This window comes from Lactuca saligna, chromosome 1, assembly GCF_052625555.1.
Source record: "Lactuca saligna cultivar CGN05327 chromosome 1, ASM5262555v1, whole genome shotgun sequence".
NCBI classification, from domain to species: domain Eukaryota; kingdom Viridiplantae; phylum Streptophyta; class Magnoliopsida; order Asterales; family Asteraceae; genus Lactuca; species Lactuca saligna.
The window spans coordinates 188,226,322-188,243,063 of NC_136417.1; the positions used below are offsets into that span (position 1 = coordinate 188,226,322).

The 16,742-nt window shown below is 37.6% G+C and overlaps 2 protein-coding genes across 2 annotated transcripts; one reads left to right on the plus strand and one right to left on the minus strand.

The window, feature by feature from the left end:
- The first annotated feature begins 7,375 nt into the window (after positions 1–7,375).
- Positions 7,376–7,854, plus strand: LOC145046820 (histone H4). Its single transcript, XM_078995087.1, has one exon. The coding sequence runs from the start codon at positions 7,438–7,440 to the stop codon at positions 7,747–7,749; it is 312 nt and encodes a 103-aa protein (XP_078851213.1). The 5' UTR covers positions 7,376–7,437; the 3' UTR covers positions 7,750–7,854.
- A 297-nt stretch (positions 7,855–8,151) lies between these two features.
- LOC145046814 (putative pectate lyase 2) lies at positions 8,152–10,027 on the minus strand. The gene is made up of 4 exons (XM_078995075.1): positions 9,294–10,027; positions 8,931–9,034; positions 8,700–8,838; positions 8,152–8,580 (listed from the first exon to the last, which is right to left on the minus strand). Exons 1-4 carry the CDS (start codon positions 9,996–9,998, stop codon positions 8,359–8,361), a joined length of 1,170 nt encoding a protein of 389 aa, XP_078851201.1. The 5' UTR covers positions 9,999–10,027; the 3' UTR covers positions 8,152–8,358.
- Between the last annotated feature and the right edge of the window lie 6,715 nt (positions 10,028–16,742).

A 16,742-nucleotide genomic window follows, 5' to 3' on the forward strand; every position in this document is an offset into this window, starting at 1 on the left:
CATTGATCCTAGGTAGCGGATACCGGTTTTTAACCGTCAACTTGTTCAACTCCCGGTAATCGATACACATCCTGTGTGAACCATCCTTTTTCTTGACAAATAGAATCGACCCTCCCCAAGGTGAGTTACTCGGTCGAATAAACCCCTTTCCCAATAGCTCCTGAAGTTGCGAGGATAACTCCTGCATTTATGGTGGAGCGAGGCGATAAGGCGCCTTGGCGATGGGCGCCGCTCCCGGAACCAGATCGATACGGAACTCCACTTGCCTTTCCGGAGGGACACCTAGTAATTCTTCGGGGAACACATTCGAAAACTCACATACTACTAGAACCTCGTCAACTGAATTTGGCCTCCCCGCGGCCACTCGAGTGTCCATCACATAGGCTATGAATCCACTGCAGCCCTGCTGCAAGCTCTGTCTCACCCTGGCAGCCGAACAAAACGCTGACCCACACCGGGTCCCCTCGCCATACACAGTAAGCACTCCCCCACTAGGGTCTTGTATAGTCGCAGTCAATGACTACCCCAAACATACTCAACCAATCCATGCCCACGATAACGCAGACATCCCCCATCGCTATAGGAACCAAGTCTATAGGGAACTTGACACCAAAAATCTCGAGCACACATCCTCGAATCACATCAGTGGCGTATACCGCTTTTTCATCCGCTATAGAAACCCGCAAGGGTCGAATCATCAACTCCCAATCAATACTGATGTGTTGGCTAAAAGCCAAAGATACAAAAGACCGACTCGCACCCGAGTCAAATAATACCAAGGCAGGTACAGAATTCACAAGAAAAGTACCTACGCATATCATAATATAAGCACAATATCTCAGCATAAAAGTAAATACACGAAAGAATACATACCAGCTACGACATCGGGTGCTGCGCGGACCTCCTCCGCACTAAACTGAAAAGCTCTCGCACAAGCCTTCGGAGCCTTGGCTTTCACCGGCCGAGTCTCGGTAACCCTAGCAGTAGGCGCAGATCCCTGGTGAAGCTGAGGGCACTCGGCCTTCCGATGGCCGGTCTGGTTGCAATGAAAGCAAACCATAAATCCCTTGGGGGCAATCCCTAGCAATGTGTCCCTCCTTGCCACACTTGTAGCAAGCACCTGATCGACATGCCCCCTCATGACCCTTGCTGCACTTTCCGCAAGTGCGGCCCTTCTGACCTCCCGTCCTCGAATCGGCGGACTTGGTCCGCTTGGCTGCCGGTTGGGACTGAGTCGGCCGCCGATCCACCCGCTGAGACTCGGCCTCCTCCCTGGCCTGAGTCTCCAACTCGATCTCTCTCTTCCTGGCATTTTCCTGGAGCTCAGCAAAGGTCTGGTATGACGAGTTCGATATGAACTCCCGAATATCCCTCCTCAGTACACCCAAATATCGGCTCATCCGAGCCTGCTCAGTGGACACCTGCTCAGGGCAAAACATCGCCCTCTCATGAAACTTCTGAGTGATCACAGTAACCGAATCATTACCCTGCTTGAGGGTCAAGAACATCTGAACAAACCGTTCCCTCTCCACCGGGGGAACATACTCGTCTCTGAACATAGAAGTAAATTTCTCCCAAGTCACGCCTGAAATCTCTGCAAGAGTGAAGTTCGTCGTCACGAACTTCCCCTAATCCTTTGCTCCCAGGCGGAGCTGGTTCAAAGCGAACCGTACGCTCAGATGCTCCCAGACATGAATAAGTGTAGAAGCATCCCTCAATGTCAGCAATCCATCTCACCGCAGCGATCGGATCCTGCGTCCCGTCAAACTCGGGTGGCTTCGTGTTGCTGAACTCCCGAAATAGCAACGAGTCACCTCCCTGTGGTCTGGCAACGGCCACAGCTGCGGTAGCTGCAGCGGCTGCGGCCTCAGTCACCGCGGCGTATAGCTCATCAAAAGTCTCCATCAGTGTGGTCTTGATAGACCCAAACGTCTTCGGAATCTCGGTCCGAATCGCTGCAGCCACCTCCTCATGAATCATATGATGAAGCTCCTCGTCACTCACACCGCTCGTACCAGGTCTGTGGCGTGGTCCAACCATAATGCCTCTGAAATACAACATAAAAATATCAAAGACTCCATCGAGCATAATCGCACTCGATAACGCAACCCTACTCGGTCTCCGATACCCAAGGATTCTTACTTGGATTGCCCACTGACCCGGTGTCTTCAGTAGTACGGGCCCAATACTACTGACTACACTGCATCAACATTCACCCCAAGTCCTCCTCCCCGAACCCCGGATCATGAGTACTCTATTCTTGCTATGCATTGGCTACCCACTCGCTCTCAAAGCATCTCATAGCAGCAGTATCCCCTAGACTAAGGCATCACAAATCAGGTCACTCTAGTCCTAATATGAATACTTAGTCTATTAGCATGCATATCATATTATAACATATCTCATAACACATATTGTAAGGTATTTTGGGGGTTTTACCGTTCGGGCGCTGGCTGACCGTACACACTGCTTCTCCTTTGGTTGTTACGAAATCTTTTATCAAATTTTTATTTTTTATTAATTAAAAATTTTCCTCAAATCCCCGGTTTGAGTTCAGTTACGCCTGAAGGTATATCCGAATCCCTCAAACCAAGGCTCTGATACCAACTTGTAACAACGTAATTTTAAAACAAAATTTTCATTTTTGCAAGCATCAAAACCATCGTTTAATATTCCGAAATCCAAGTGTGTAACAATATTATCATAACAAAATACATCCCATGATCATAAAAACAGTTCCTCTGTCAGTGTGTACAATCACGCCGGCGCCTTCCCACGGTCCTCGCTAGTACCTGAAACACATAACACAACAACTGTAAGCATAAATGCTTAGCGAGTTCCCCAAAATACTACTTACGCACATACGCCTTTCCAGGCCCTGACCTTCCGGTCCATGTGTCTCAGGGGACTTCCGTCCCGACTCGGTAAACCTTCCGGTCCTACCTGCATTAACCTTACGGTCCACATCACAACGCCTTCCGGCCCATAACATACACGCCTTCCGGCCCATAACATAATGCCTTCTGGCCCATATCAAGCATATCATACATAACACATATAACGATTAACTTATCATATACAAGGCATATAACTCATAACATATCCGACCTTCCGGTCACACAATAAAAATCCTTCCGGGTACAGTATAGTGAGAAAACTCACCTCGTGGAAAGTCTAGAATCTCGCGTACTCGCTATCTCCAAATCCCAACGACGACTCTACCTCGCGTAATCATAAAAATACCATTTTAATAATTAAAGACTTCCACAACTAGAATTTACCCCTTATTATCATTCCTCAGAAGGTAAAAGACCATTTTACCCTTCCTTGACCCAAAGTCTTCATGTTGACCAAAACCCTAAAAGTCAACCTTTTGAGTACGCGGGGCGTACATTGCCAACCCATGGATCTGGGTCTCCACCCAGTACGATGCGCGTACTGGGAGTTACGCCCATCGTAACCATCAGACTTTAGCATACATCATTTCTAGTCTTAATCGGTTAAGCCATTACTCCAACTTCTAGATCCGGCTTTATTTATGCATCTTTACCCATAAATTCGAAACCTTTAAGTCTTGACATGGCTGGAAAGGCTCCTACACTCCTTAACATCATTCTATTCCAACTTATGGATCTAGATCTCATGCATGGTGCAACATTCACGTCCAAGATTACATTTTTATGAGTCTACAACTCAAATAGACCAGAAACATGATGGATCTAAGCTTATGGAGACCATTTGCTCAAAAAGTCTCCACCTTTGGGACTAAAACCCTAGAAAATGGTACTTGAAGCATATTATAAGAACTATATGTCAAGATTCGAACTTTTTACCTTATAATGAAGCTTCAACCTTTGCAAAGCTCAGATCCACACTTGAACACCACTTCTAGCCTTCCCAATGAGCTCTTCTTCTCCTTTGCTACCTTGAAATGGCACCACCAAGCTTAGAATACTCACAAATGGCCTAAGAACGAATGCACACTCTCTTTAGGGTTTCTTTCTGAGGGATGGTGGCTGAGAAGTCGAGCCACACATTCCTTTTACAGCCCTCCGAAATAATTAGGGTTTTTAGGTCTGGACCGGTTACGCCCAGCGTAACCTTGGGTACGACCAGGGTACCCAAGGGTGAACGCGTTCAAATGAAGCGCATGAGTATGCGCAACGTACTCCTTGTACGCCCAACGTACTCGCCTAACATGCAAACCCTAAATGGTAACAAATCAAAGGTGAAGGGTTAAATAGAAGGGTACTTGGATTTCGGGCTGTTACAGTTAATTTGTGTATTCAGTCCCTAATTTGTTTTTTTAACTCGAAAGGTCCCTACTGTTTGTTTTTGTTATGCGCTTGGTCCCTGTCTTACCTAAAAACATTATTTCCCTTAATTTTTTAATTTATTTAAATAAACACACCCCCTAACCCCACCCTCCACCATCACCTTACCTTACTTACCCCAACATTTTTACCTATTTAGATAATAGTCTTTTTAGGTAAGATAGGGACCAAGCGCGTAAAAAAACAAACAGTAGGGACCTTCTGAGTTAAAAAAATAAGTAAGGGACCAAGCGTGCAAATTACCCCAAACTATATGTACCATTCGTGTAATTTACTCTTTTAATTAAGTATCACCGCCTCAACATCATCGCAACACCACAACACCGCCCTGTTGTTTCCTTATTCCTTTTACAGTCTCTTGCTGCTTTGCTTTTCTCCATGTTCTGATTTTCATTACAAATCATCAAATACTTAAAAGCACCAAAACCCATAATCGATTTTAGAAATCATTAAAGTTCAAAAAGAAAATAACGATTCACAAAATGAAATCGCTGACCACCTAAACTGTGAACATTTAAGATCACAAAGACACTTGAAGACTTAAAAATGTTAGTAAAAAGTTAAAATATTTCTGCCTTCCTCGGTTCCTCGTCTAAGAGATAAATGAAATCTAATAATGGAATTCAAAATTTAAGGAAACAACAGTAATGCATGGCAAAGAGATACAATTTCGAGGTCGGATGTGAGACATAGAGAGGGTAAACAATGAGAGAGAGAGAGAAGGTGGTGATTTATATTTACATAGAAGGAAACGATGCACTCATAAATGGAGTCGTGGGAGTGGAGAGTCTTTCTTATATTCTAATCAAAGAAACCTCTTGTAACATCCCGGGACCAAGTATGATTCATAAAACTTTTTATTATAAATGTAAAGATTGGCCCTTTAATCGAGAAATAGGTGGTAGCAGAGTACGCAGGGCGTACGCGTGTGTACGCTCATCATACTCATGTGCATGATTTGGAAGGGGAGGTCACCTAGTACGCTGGGCGTACTAGGCTCATAGTGAAAACCCTAATTGCGGGGTGTGTCCCTATTTAAGGAAGATGATGGCCTTATTTATGGCCACCATTTCTAGCCCTCAACCCTCTCAATACCCTAATTTCCGTCCCTTTAGCTTGAATGACCATTTGTGAGCTTCTAAGTGTTCTTGTGGGATTCTTTGAGTAAAGAAGGAGCATTAAAGAGAATGGTGTTGGAGTCCAGGATTTGGATATGATCTTTTCTATGGTTGGAGCATCATTTGAAGGTATAAAGCTCAAAGCTTTCTCATCCTTTTTTATTGTGCATATTAGGGTTCATTTTAGGGTTTTTGTCCTAAAGCGTGAAGCTTTGTGAATTGTTGAACTCCAGAGCCTAATATTTGTTCCTTTAAGTGTTTCTAATGGAGTGGATTCATAAAACTGAGGTCTTGGACATTAAACCCACCCCATGCATGAGATATGACCATTTTTAGGAGTAAAGGGTGAGAGTTTTGGGGTTTTGGACTCTCTCAGCCATGAAAAGGGTTAAAGTCACAAACTTTATATAGTAGGAGCCTTTAGGGAGTCCATGTCGGAGAGAATAGCCGTGTTCTTAACGAATTAAGACTAATGGAGTGGGAAAAGTAAGTCTGGGACGTACACCAAGCGTAATCCCAGTACGCGCAACGTAGCTTAGAGGATCCCTGATGCATGCATGGTGAGGCAGTACACCCGACGTAAAGGGGCTGTACGCCCAGCGTACGCGCTATAGTTGACTTTTGTTTGCTTTTAGGGTTTGGTAAAATTATGGACTATAAAGGCCATGGAAGGGTAAAATGGTCTTTTATCCTTTTGAGAATTTGTAGTGAGTTTAACCTAGCTTTTTTGAGAGTCCTTTATTAATTAGAGATAATTATGGTATGTGGTAGGCGGATGCTAGACCGCTAATTCGAGTATGAGGTTTATTTGCTTGCTTACGAGGTGAGTCTTCTCATTATACTTACCATGAGTGGTAGCTTTGTGTGACCGAAGGGTATTGTATGCTTATATTAGGGATTGGAAACCCTAGTTAGTGTTTAGAAAACCCTAATATTGGATTTATGGGCTTGGACTTATCGGGACCACATTTTGGCCATTGGTATCGAGTATTGTGATATCATGCAATATCTATTTGTGATTTATGCTATGTATTATTCAGAGCTTTATTGACCGGAGGGTCTTATTCGAGATATAGTCATAGAGCCATAAGAGGCTAATGAGATGTGTGTGTTATTTTTGGGGAACTCACTAAGCTTCATGCTTACCGTGTTATGTGATATGTGTTTCGGGTACCTCCAGGATCGCGGGAATGTGTCAGCTTGATTGTACACACGAGATGGAGTTATGTTTTTGAGGATACTGATTTTTATTCAAACAATTATGGATATGTGTTTTTCATAATTTGACACGTTGGGGTTTTGTGAAATGTGTTTATGAGAATTATGTGATTTTTAAAATGAAAAAAATTGTTTGAAAATTTACGGCGTTACATCTCCACATGTAATCATATAGTCATGAGAGAAATAACGGGAGATTTTAGGACGAGTTATAGAGAAGCGGAACATGGGACGTGGGGACTGGGGAGTCATCCGGGAAGCAAAGAGAACCGCCACAAAAACTAAAAATTAGAGAGTTTATGTGTCTGTGATTTAATTTGAGAAAATCGTAATGCTCAAGCTGTTTTTCACTTGCGGTCGTCAATAGTATTAGAAATTAATAATGTTCGGAGCGAAAATCCAGAAAATCTTGAGATTATTCGCGCACAATTTGATCAAAATATTGAGTAAAAAATTTCCAAACTTTAAGTTTTTACTTTTCACCCTCAACGTCCACTTTATTGCTCCAGTAACCTATATTTTAGAAAAATAGGCAATTGATTATTGAAATGTATACATGGAAAAGCCATGTCATCGATCCATGCGAGACTCTTTGATATTCAACGGCTGATAATGATCTACAACATTTCACACGGATCACAAATTCAACCGCCTAAAATTCAAATCCCCTCCAAAAGATTTCACCTTTAAAACCACGCCCACAATTCACATCCTTCATCACATTCAAAGTTCAAACCCAATTCAATTTTATCTCTCTCCCTGTGAAAATGTCTGGCCGTGGAAAGGGTGGAAAAGGACTGGGAAAGGGCGGAGCAAAACGTCACCGGAAAGTACTCCGTGACAACATTCAGGGAATAACAAAGCCGGCGATTCGGAGGTTGGCTAGAAGAGGCGGAGTCAAGAGAATCAGCGGATTGATTTATGAAGAGACTCGAGGTGTTCTCAAGATCTTTTTGGAGAATGTGATTCGTGATGCGGTGACTTACACGGAACATGCTCGCCGGAAAACGGTTACTGCCATGGATGTCGTATATGCTCTCAAGAGACAAGGCCGAACTCTTTATGGATTTGGAGGCTAAGTTTGTTTATCCTGTTGAATGATATATCAATAGAATTAATCGATTCCAATGTGTACTTGGTTTACGGGGTATTGAATGTTAATGAAATGCTAATTTTCTTCACAAGACCATTTGTTTTTTCGAATGTTCGTTTAACCTGTTGCTGAACGTTTAGTCAACTCTCTGCAGTTCATGATTTATTATTTTAGGTATCCATTTTTGGGTCTGATTTACATCTGTTTGAATATCTCTTCAAAGGAAACTTTCGATTCAATTGTACCATCAAATGGATTCGGTGCATTCACGTTACGTATTTGATTTTGAAATGCTGTTGTACTGTCTTCTTGACGTTTCATTTTATTTTTTTGTTTCTAGTTATGGGCTTGATTGATGTGTGTTCATATTCGAATTGCTATTGAATCATTCACAAAAATCTTTATTAATAATAACACATCTAAGTCAAAAACTCAATTTCTCCCCCTTTTGATTTGGGAAGATAAAAGCAGAGGCTTAGGTTCATATTTCTTGATGAACTCTTGTAACCCCCAAAAGAAAAATGTCAAATTAGATTTCGGAATTCAAACACAAACAAGCAAAAACCCAAATTGGAATTGGATCGAATCAACAAAATTAACATGCTTTGTACTTCGTGCAACGAAGTGGCCCTGCATTTGCAGTAAGCGCAGGCACTTGAGAGCCATGAGCTACTGGGAAAGACTGTGCTCTTGAATACCCAGGTGCGCAACTTCCATATCCTGATGGAATGAAATATGCTCCACCTAGAAACACATCTTTTGAAGATCTCCATTTCCAGTTCTTCCAACCATTCTTATTATTCTCCCTTTTTGTAACCTACAAAAGATTCAAATTTCAGATAATGCGCTAAGAAAATGGATGAATAATCAAATATTTAGGCACAAATTTGAAAGAAGAACGCTTTATAATCAAATCAAACTCTATAAAGATCTTACCTCTCTAATTGATTCAATTTTGGAAGCTGTATAGTAGTTCCCTTCACTAAGTATAGTTGGATTTGCACTTCCACCAACTGCATACATATGCCATTCATCATACTTATTGTTTGCAACATGTGCATATCCAAGCCTCACCCTGAAAAATTTAATCCGTTTACGTAAGGTAAAGTTACAAACTTTTTGGTAAAAGTTACCGAAATAGTTTTTTAGAACATAGATTACACATACCTCGGCATTCTTTGAACTAGACCCTCTCCGAAATGGTTATAAACTATGGTAACTTTCATAATTTTGTCTTCCATATTATTGTCGTTGTGGCCAAGTAACATAACCTGCATGGTTTTGTACTAGTGGTCAATAAAAAGGTACAAGAATTTGAAAATGTGATGATTAGGATATTATAGCATTCAAAATTGATTTGTATTTTAGATAATATTGTTATATTTTCTAGATTTTTCAAAGTAAAATGTTGTAATAGGAAGAAATGAAAGTATGATGTTTTAATAAACAAATAAATGAAATTACAATGCTATTTTTGCATTTAGGGATGCTTGAGATGCTATATAAGTTAAGGAATTATTGGATGTTTACCTTATCGTGCTGAGAAAAGAAGTTATTTGAGATCGTGATGAGAGTTGAAGCATGGATGATATCTATGAGTCCATCCGTGGCTCGAGCAAGGAAGCAGTGGTCAACCCAAACGTAGGATGAGTCAAATATATCAATGGCATCACCATCCGAGCCTCTACGGTGGCCCAAGTGTGTTGGACTGTTTCTCACAAGCCCCGATTTCCCGGGCTTACAATCATGAATGCTAATCCCATGGATGATCACATGGCTCACATGTTGTATAGTTATACAAGGCCCATATGCAATTTCCACTTTTACCCCTCGCCCATCGATGGTCTTGTAACTATTCACCATAAGCTCGTTCTTGAGCTTAATGACCATATCTTTAGCGAATATGATCCACAAAGGTTGTGTTTGGATCACCCCGTAACGTAGGGTTCCAGGTTTAGGGTTTATCGGATCGTCTGTAGGGTTTGTGACCACATACGTTTTACCATTTTTTCCTCCAATGGCACCTTTACCAAAGCCAACGGTGCAATCGGCTAACGCACGGCGATTATACGCCCAATTTGTGGTTTTACGCCGGCATGCGTCGATTGCGTTCACGGCCTGTGGTGCTTTATTGTAGATGGAGATTGGTTTAGGGGCATTATAGTAAATTGCATGAGAGATTGAAACATGGTAGGACACGAGAGTTAGGATGATGAAGAGTGAAGCCATGCCCATGTTTCTTGCGAAGTGAGATAAAAGAAACCATGAAAGATGGTTGATATATATAAGATTGGATACTTACACTTTACACCCTTGTTTTATCTTTGTGTCAATTTTTTGAACAAGTTGAAACTTTTTTATAACATTGCAAGCCTTAAATTAGCAAAAATTATGAAGTTTGGATCCTTTATAATTGATATAAAAGCAAGAGGTAGTTATATGTAGATATCTAGTTAAGAGATAAGAGTATCACAATGTGGTACACACTACTTTGACTTGCTATGATTTGGAGACGTGAGTGCACGCTTATGGAAGTTTGACTTTTGGAGGATTGTTGGGCTTAAGATGGTGATGGTTGACTTTGGGCCTTTGGAATTTTAATTAAACTATTGTAGAATATAGTCATATAGACCAACGGGTTCCCATTGTTTTTATTTTTTATTTTTAGTTTTTCGGTTTAATCTAATGAAATGTTTTAATTCCAAGTCGAAAAAGTGACTTATACGAGCATTATAACTTACAAAACCAAATAAATTCGTGTGTTGGCTTATCGTTTTCAATGGGACTGTATTTTTGCAATTTATATTAAAGTTATTCAACCCGTAAGGAAATTATGGGCCAAAACCCAGCCCAAATTCTTTCATTTAATCTCCCTTGACCTTAGAATTAATATTTTTGGTTTTTATTTACTTTCATTATCAAATAAATGATTTCGCTGATTTGTTTCAATAGTATAATGTTTTAGGGGCTGTCCAGACATTTGATTTTTCAGATTCAGTGTATTTGATATTCTTTTAGTTTTTGTCTCAATTGTTTTAACTTTTAACATTCTTTTATTTTTTAATTGAAGTTGTATCTAAAAAAAAAAAAGAACATGTGCCAAAATACCTTAATCTTTCATCAAACCTTCTTTCCTCTTATTTTTCTATTTTACAAGACCTTATCCATTTTCACTCCCACTATCCTCTCAAAATTTCTTAAAAATTCAGAATCTCTTATAATTAACATCTTTTATAGATTTTGATCTTAAAAATTCAGATCCTACTAAACACACCAACAATAATTATGTTTTCTTAGTGATGAAATTGATTTTTTACTTGCAAATGATAAAAAAAAGTTCTTTATAAGAATATTTTCTTGTAACTTGAAAATTACAAATGGCATTACATTTTTTTTCTCATGATGTTTATAAACACTGTATTTTTGCTTTCATTATGCATCAAAGTAGAATCTTTGTTTTTGTACGGATGTTATAATATTTTATTTTTGAAAAGATTGTCTATCATATTCTTAGATATAAATTGACTTCAATGATTAAAGTAAATCAAATTCATCTGTATATGTATTTATAAATATAAATTTTCAATAATTTGCCAAACAGTTTTTTATACATCGATAAATGTTTGACTGAGTAAAACAAAAGGATTGGCTTACCTTTTATCTTAACAATCACATTACCACGATAATAAATATTTCAATCAACTATAAAGTATAAACCATTTAATTAACAATTTATTTTAATTTATCTATAAATGTAAATACAACTTTAAAATATTAGACATCCAAACCCAATCGTACCCGATTTTCTTACGGATATCATTTTCAATTGGACGTCATTTACATGTTTAAAATAGACAAGAATGTTCTTTTATTTATGCATAGTTACACATCCCATGTACACAATCATCCCCTCTTTTGCATACTTTGTTGCAACCCCCACAATGATGCTTGTCCACCATCGGATTCACACACGATCCCTTGCAACAAATCTCCATATATTTGCATTTCCTCCCACAAAACCCACAATTTTGTTTATCGGTAAACACATCAACACATTTCTTGTTGCAACAATCTGGTCCTGGGCTTCCCTTTGCAAGACAAAGCCTAGGGTTCTTGTTGCATTTTAATCCCCTAGTGTCATCAAGGACCCCACCAACCCCTAATGGTGTACTCGATACCAAACTATCTGCTTCACTGTCATTGATATCGAACCATTTTTCTTCGGTTGGTGTGGAAGAAAGTGTTGCGGCTAAGGTCATGAAAATGGCAAGGGCAATCAAGAATCTTGTTAGAGTGTTCATGGTGGTGTTTCTAAATGGGAATGTGAGTTTTGTTGGAGTAAGGATTAGGGATGTGTATTTATAGGGATGTAATGTGAAGGAGTTTGAAAGATGGGGGTCTCTTTTGTTGAAAAAATGTTTGGTTTTGATAGCACATTTTACATTGTTATGTATACGTATTGAATTCTGTATGTAGAATTAGAAGAAAAAAAGTCGATAAGAATCCACTTAATAATGTCAATTTGGATCTTGGATGGTATATTTGATGTATACTAGACGTATTAAAATTTAAAACTCATGTAGTCATGTGTAAAGTAATTCTTAATATTGTATCACTAACTCCGTTAAAGAACAAAATGTTAAAAAAAAAAAAAAAGGTACTCCACATAAAGATAGACCAACAAAGAGAAACCTATTGTGGTCCTTTCGATATCACAAAATTGATTTTGAGTTGCCCGTTTCTTGTGAAATAAACACGATAATTCAAGTTTGTGTCCTCCGTTTCTTGTGAAAAAAACACAAAAATCAATTTTATAACATGTTAATAGTGTCCCATCTAACAAAGTAAGCCATTAGTTAAGTTTAGATATTTGCAATGATTTCATCAATGGTTTTATTAGTGTTATGGACTTCGAAGGTCTCTTTTCGGATGCCAGTTTAAAAGGTAAAATCATGATTATTTTTACTTTTTTGTAGGCGTTGGATGTGATATTTTGCCAACAATTTGTGATTATAATACCAAGAGGTCTAGGCTTTGATTTTTTATGATTATGTTCTTGTCTTCTATACTTTTTCTTAGGTTTAGTTAGAGGTGTTATTTTATTTTATTTTTTATTTTATTTATTTTATTTTATTTTTTTATTATTATTTATTTTTTTTGTCTTCTATACTTTTCATAGGGTTAATTAGGGGTGTTATTATATATATATATATTTTTTTAAACAAGACATTTTCCATAACATTTACAATGCCATTAGGATGATACATAAACCAATGAATGATGACCCTATTTCAGTTTGGTTTTTTACAAAAACGCACACAAGTAATTAACTAAAACATATGGAATATTATACAAAAATACACACACAAGTAATTGACCAAAACATATGGAATATGACACAAAACAAAGTAGAAGCCACTCATAATTTTGTTTTTCAATGGAACCCTTAAAAACACATTGTTTAATTTAAAATTTATATACTTAATCAGTTAAACTTGTACACAAAACGATGGCACTTTGGGTTTTCCGGTTCGGGTTTCTTTTCATTTTTTATATAAAAAGCGAAAACAACCCTAAAAATATGGTTTTCTTAAAAGCCAAAAACAAGATAGTTCAGTTCTTTTGCACACACCTAATCGGGATTGATTATAATATCAGGAATCGTATAATAAACAATATGGATGCAATTATTTAAAGGTCACCTATTGATATTTAAGGGGTTATTTGACACGATCTGAATTTTTAAGATCTAAATTTTTAAGAGGTTTGAATTTCTAAGATTTGAATTTTAACATGCTGTTTGGTTGGAACCTCTGAATTGTTGTCCTGAATAATGAAAATGACCATTTTACCATTCTCTATCATTTCTTTCAACTACAACATTGTACTTCCAATCTTTCCTTTTTAAGACATCGTACTTTAAAAATTATAAGCATTCTAGTATTCTAATTGAATAAAAATAGGAAGTACAATGCTATAATGATAAAAAATTGACCATTTTACGCATTAACTATTTTTTTGGACACCGTCGATTTCACCAAAATAGCATCAAAACTCATTAAAACATCATCAAAATTCATTAAAAACAACACCAATATTAACCAAAACAACATCAAAACTAATTAATATGTTCCATTATTGCTCTCATTTGTTAAGGTAATCAGGTTCGAAATACCATTTGCTTCAACAATGATACTATAGTTTTGAAGGAGATCATAGTCTTTCTTTTCCTCCATTTGCTTCATCATCATAGAACTTTCATTTTTTTTTCCCTAAAGACCTTTCTCTGGTATCTATTGAAAAATATGGAAGATGCATCTCACCGAATGTGTCTTCAGCCAAATCAAATGCAACAATCCTTTGTAACTTCCACTATGAATTCAATATAGTGAATAAACGATCTGTCTCATTACATCAAAATCATTTATCACAAATTGAATGAAAAAAGGGATGGCTAGCAAGATTGCACAACATAATCTTGTAAAATCAGAAATATTGAGTATAAAATAATGAAAAAAATGAAACCCTAACAGAGCTTGAGTTTGAGAGAGAGTTTAGAGAAGAAACGATCTGTCTCCTTACACCAAAAGTGTAGAAGAATCGTGTAACGACCCAAAAATCAAAGGTAAAAATTGATGGGTTTTGTTCATAAGACATCCTATGTGCTCATACAAACCCTAAAGCTTGGATCTAGGTTTCTCTATTGTACATGCTTTGAATCCAAGACTATAAAACCTAATTCTAGCATGCAAGTAATCATATTAACATAAGAATGAGTTTATAATGTTACCTTGATTGTTATGTAGCAATAACAATCCCAAATCTCCTTGTATTGACTTTGGAAGGCTTAGAGTCACAAGTGTCACTCCTCTAATGGCTTACAAACACCAAGAGCAAATGGAGAAGATATAAGGAGAGAGGGGAGGTATCAAATTCGTACCTAGAACCCTTAGGTAAGGTCTTCCACGAAATCATGTGCCAAGGGGGTTTATATAGGTGTACAGATAGGGTTTCAGTCATTATCCTTATCTAGTTGCTTGCCCACCAAGTAAGCATAAGATAAGTCTTAGAAATCCCTTATCCTTTATCCTTTGGACGATTTCAAGGATATCTTATCCCTTGAATTTGTCCAACCTATATCTAGGATAACCATTACCATATTTTGTAACTATCACATAATTACAATTCAACCCCTCTAGTTTAATTAATTACACTTGATCACAAAATTAATTCCTAATTAATTATTGATCAATATTAATTAAACAAATATGATTTCTCCTTTAATATATTATTCTTATAACATATTAATAAATCATAATAACCTCTCTCTCTATTTATTTCTCCAATCAAGTTGCTTTGGTGAAGGCAACCCAAAAGGACCATGCACCATCGGGTCAAGTACATACCAAAATAGTTATGGACTTAGACAATAATCCAACAGTCTCCCACTTGGATAAGTCTAATAACTATTCTGCGTATGACTTCAGATCCTGATATGCAATCGTAGCTTTCCAAAGCCGCTGTCAACTCTGATCATATCAGATACGCGTGTCCTTAGATAAGGGATCATATATTCCTCCATTATAGATATCGTATGAGATATGATTTTTAATCATTCTCTTTGTACTATATCTCGATTTCCGATTTATGACGGCTAACTAATTGAACAAATCAAATTAGCCCTAGCCCGGCCGAGCATTTATGTTTGTCATCACTAAACCATCGAAGGGCCCAAATGATATCGCTTTTATCCTACCTTGGATAAAAAGAATGGATAAACTTTGATACAATGCTTGCTTGCACTCACTAACCAAATCACACACAACAATATGTTTTATAACACCAAGTTACTAGTGCGTTTACATATTATCAATGTGCAACCGATTAGCAAGATACAACTCACGCATCTCGGTTTCAAGAATATAAGATGTTATCGTCTCACCAATCACTCGTAATGCAACTCATGGAGTGATCCAAGTGAGCGTGGGTTTAATCCAATGCTCAAATCATATTTGTAAGCACTCATGAACGTTGCAGCAAACATTTGATTATGTTAAATACTCTTCTAGACAATCCACACACCAATTCACGACAGTCTTCATTCATATCTACTTCCAACATATGAACGACTGTGGCCCGTTCGAATAATTCGATTATTCTTAATAAACTCAATTATTTTGGAAGTTAAAACATGCAAGGTGAAACACAAGAATAATACTAATCCCATATGACCTTAAACCTTTGAGTATAAATGAAACTCCTTTTATTTATCACCATATCGATTACTCATTATTTGTCGTTTCGGGTAATCAACTTCTTACTTGAATTATTACACTTGTCCCATGCTCCTAGCATGCACACAATGTTTACCTATGGTTCTTACTTTGTGAAATAGATCACATTGGACACATTTCCAATCATTCTCATTTCACAACTCCAAATCCTTTTTCATAAGTGAAAGAATATCAAATTCTTGCTACTTATAGAATATGCTAGATTCTAACATCCTATGCAATGATTCTTTCATAATGTCACTACACCAAAGTCACAAAGACTATTGCCAATGATATTACAAAGTCCTCTATCGGAGATTGTTACAAGAAAATTCCTTAGATATGATGTCTCTCTCTCAAAGTACATTCCTTTGAACATCATTTTGCATAAAAGTTTCTAATCTAGACATAGATTTTCAATATTTACTTCCTAATATGAACACGCTTCCATATTTTCCTCATGACAACTCATTCTTAATAGAATCTTTTCTATTTGTAATGATGTCGATATGGTCCATCCAATATGGAAACATTTCCATAATTTCCAATACTATACTTCCAACTACTCACAAGCAACCAATCCTCATCGAACTTTGGATTGTCCTTTGATAGTTGTTTAATTATTTTAGTCAAAACCAATTCTAGTCCCTTTTCCCTCTAAATGCGCTAGAAATTTGGAAAATTTTAGAATGGTCAAATATTAAAG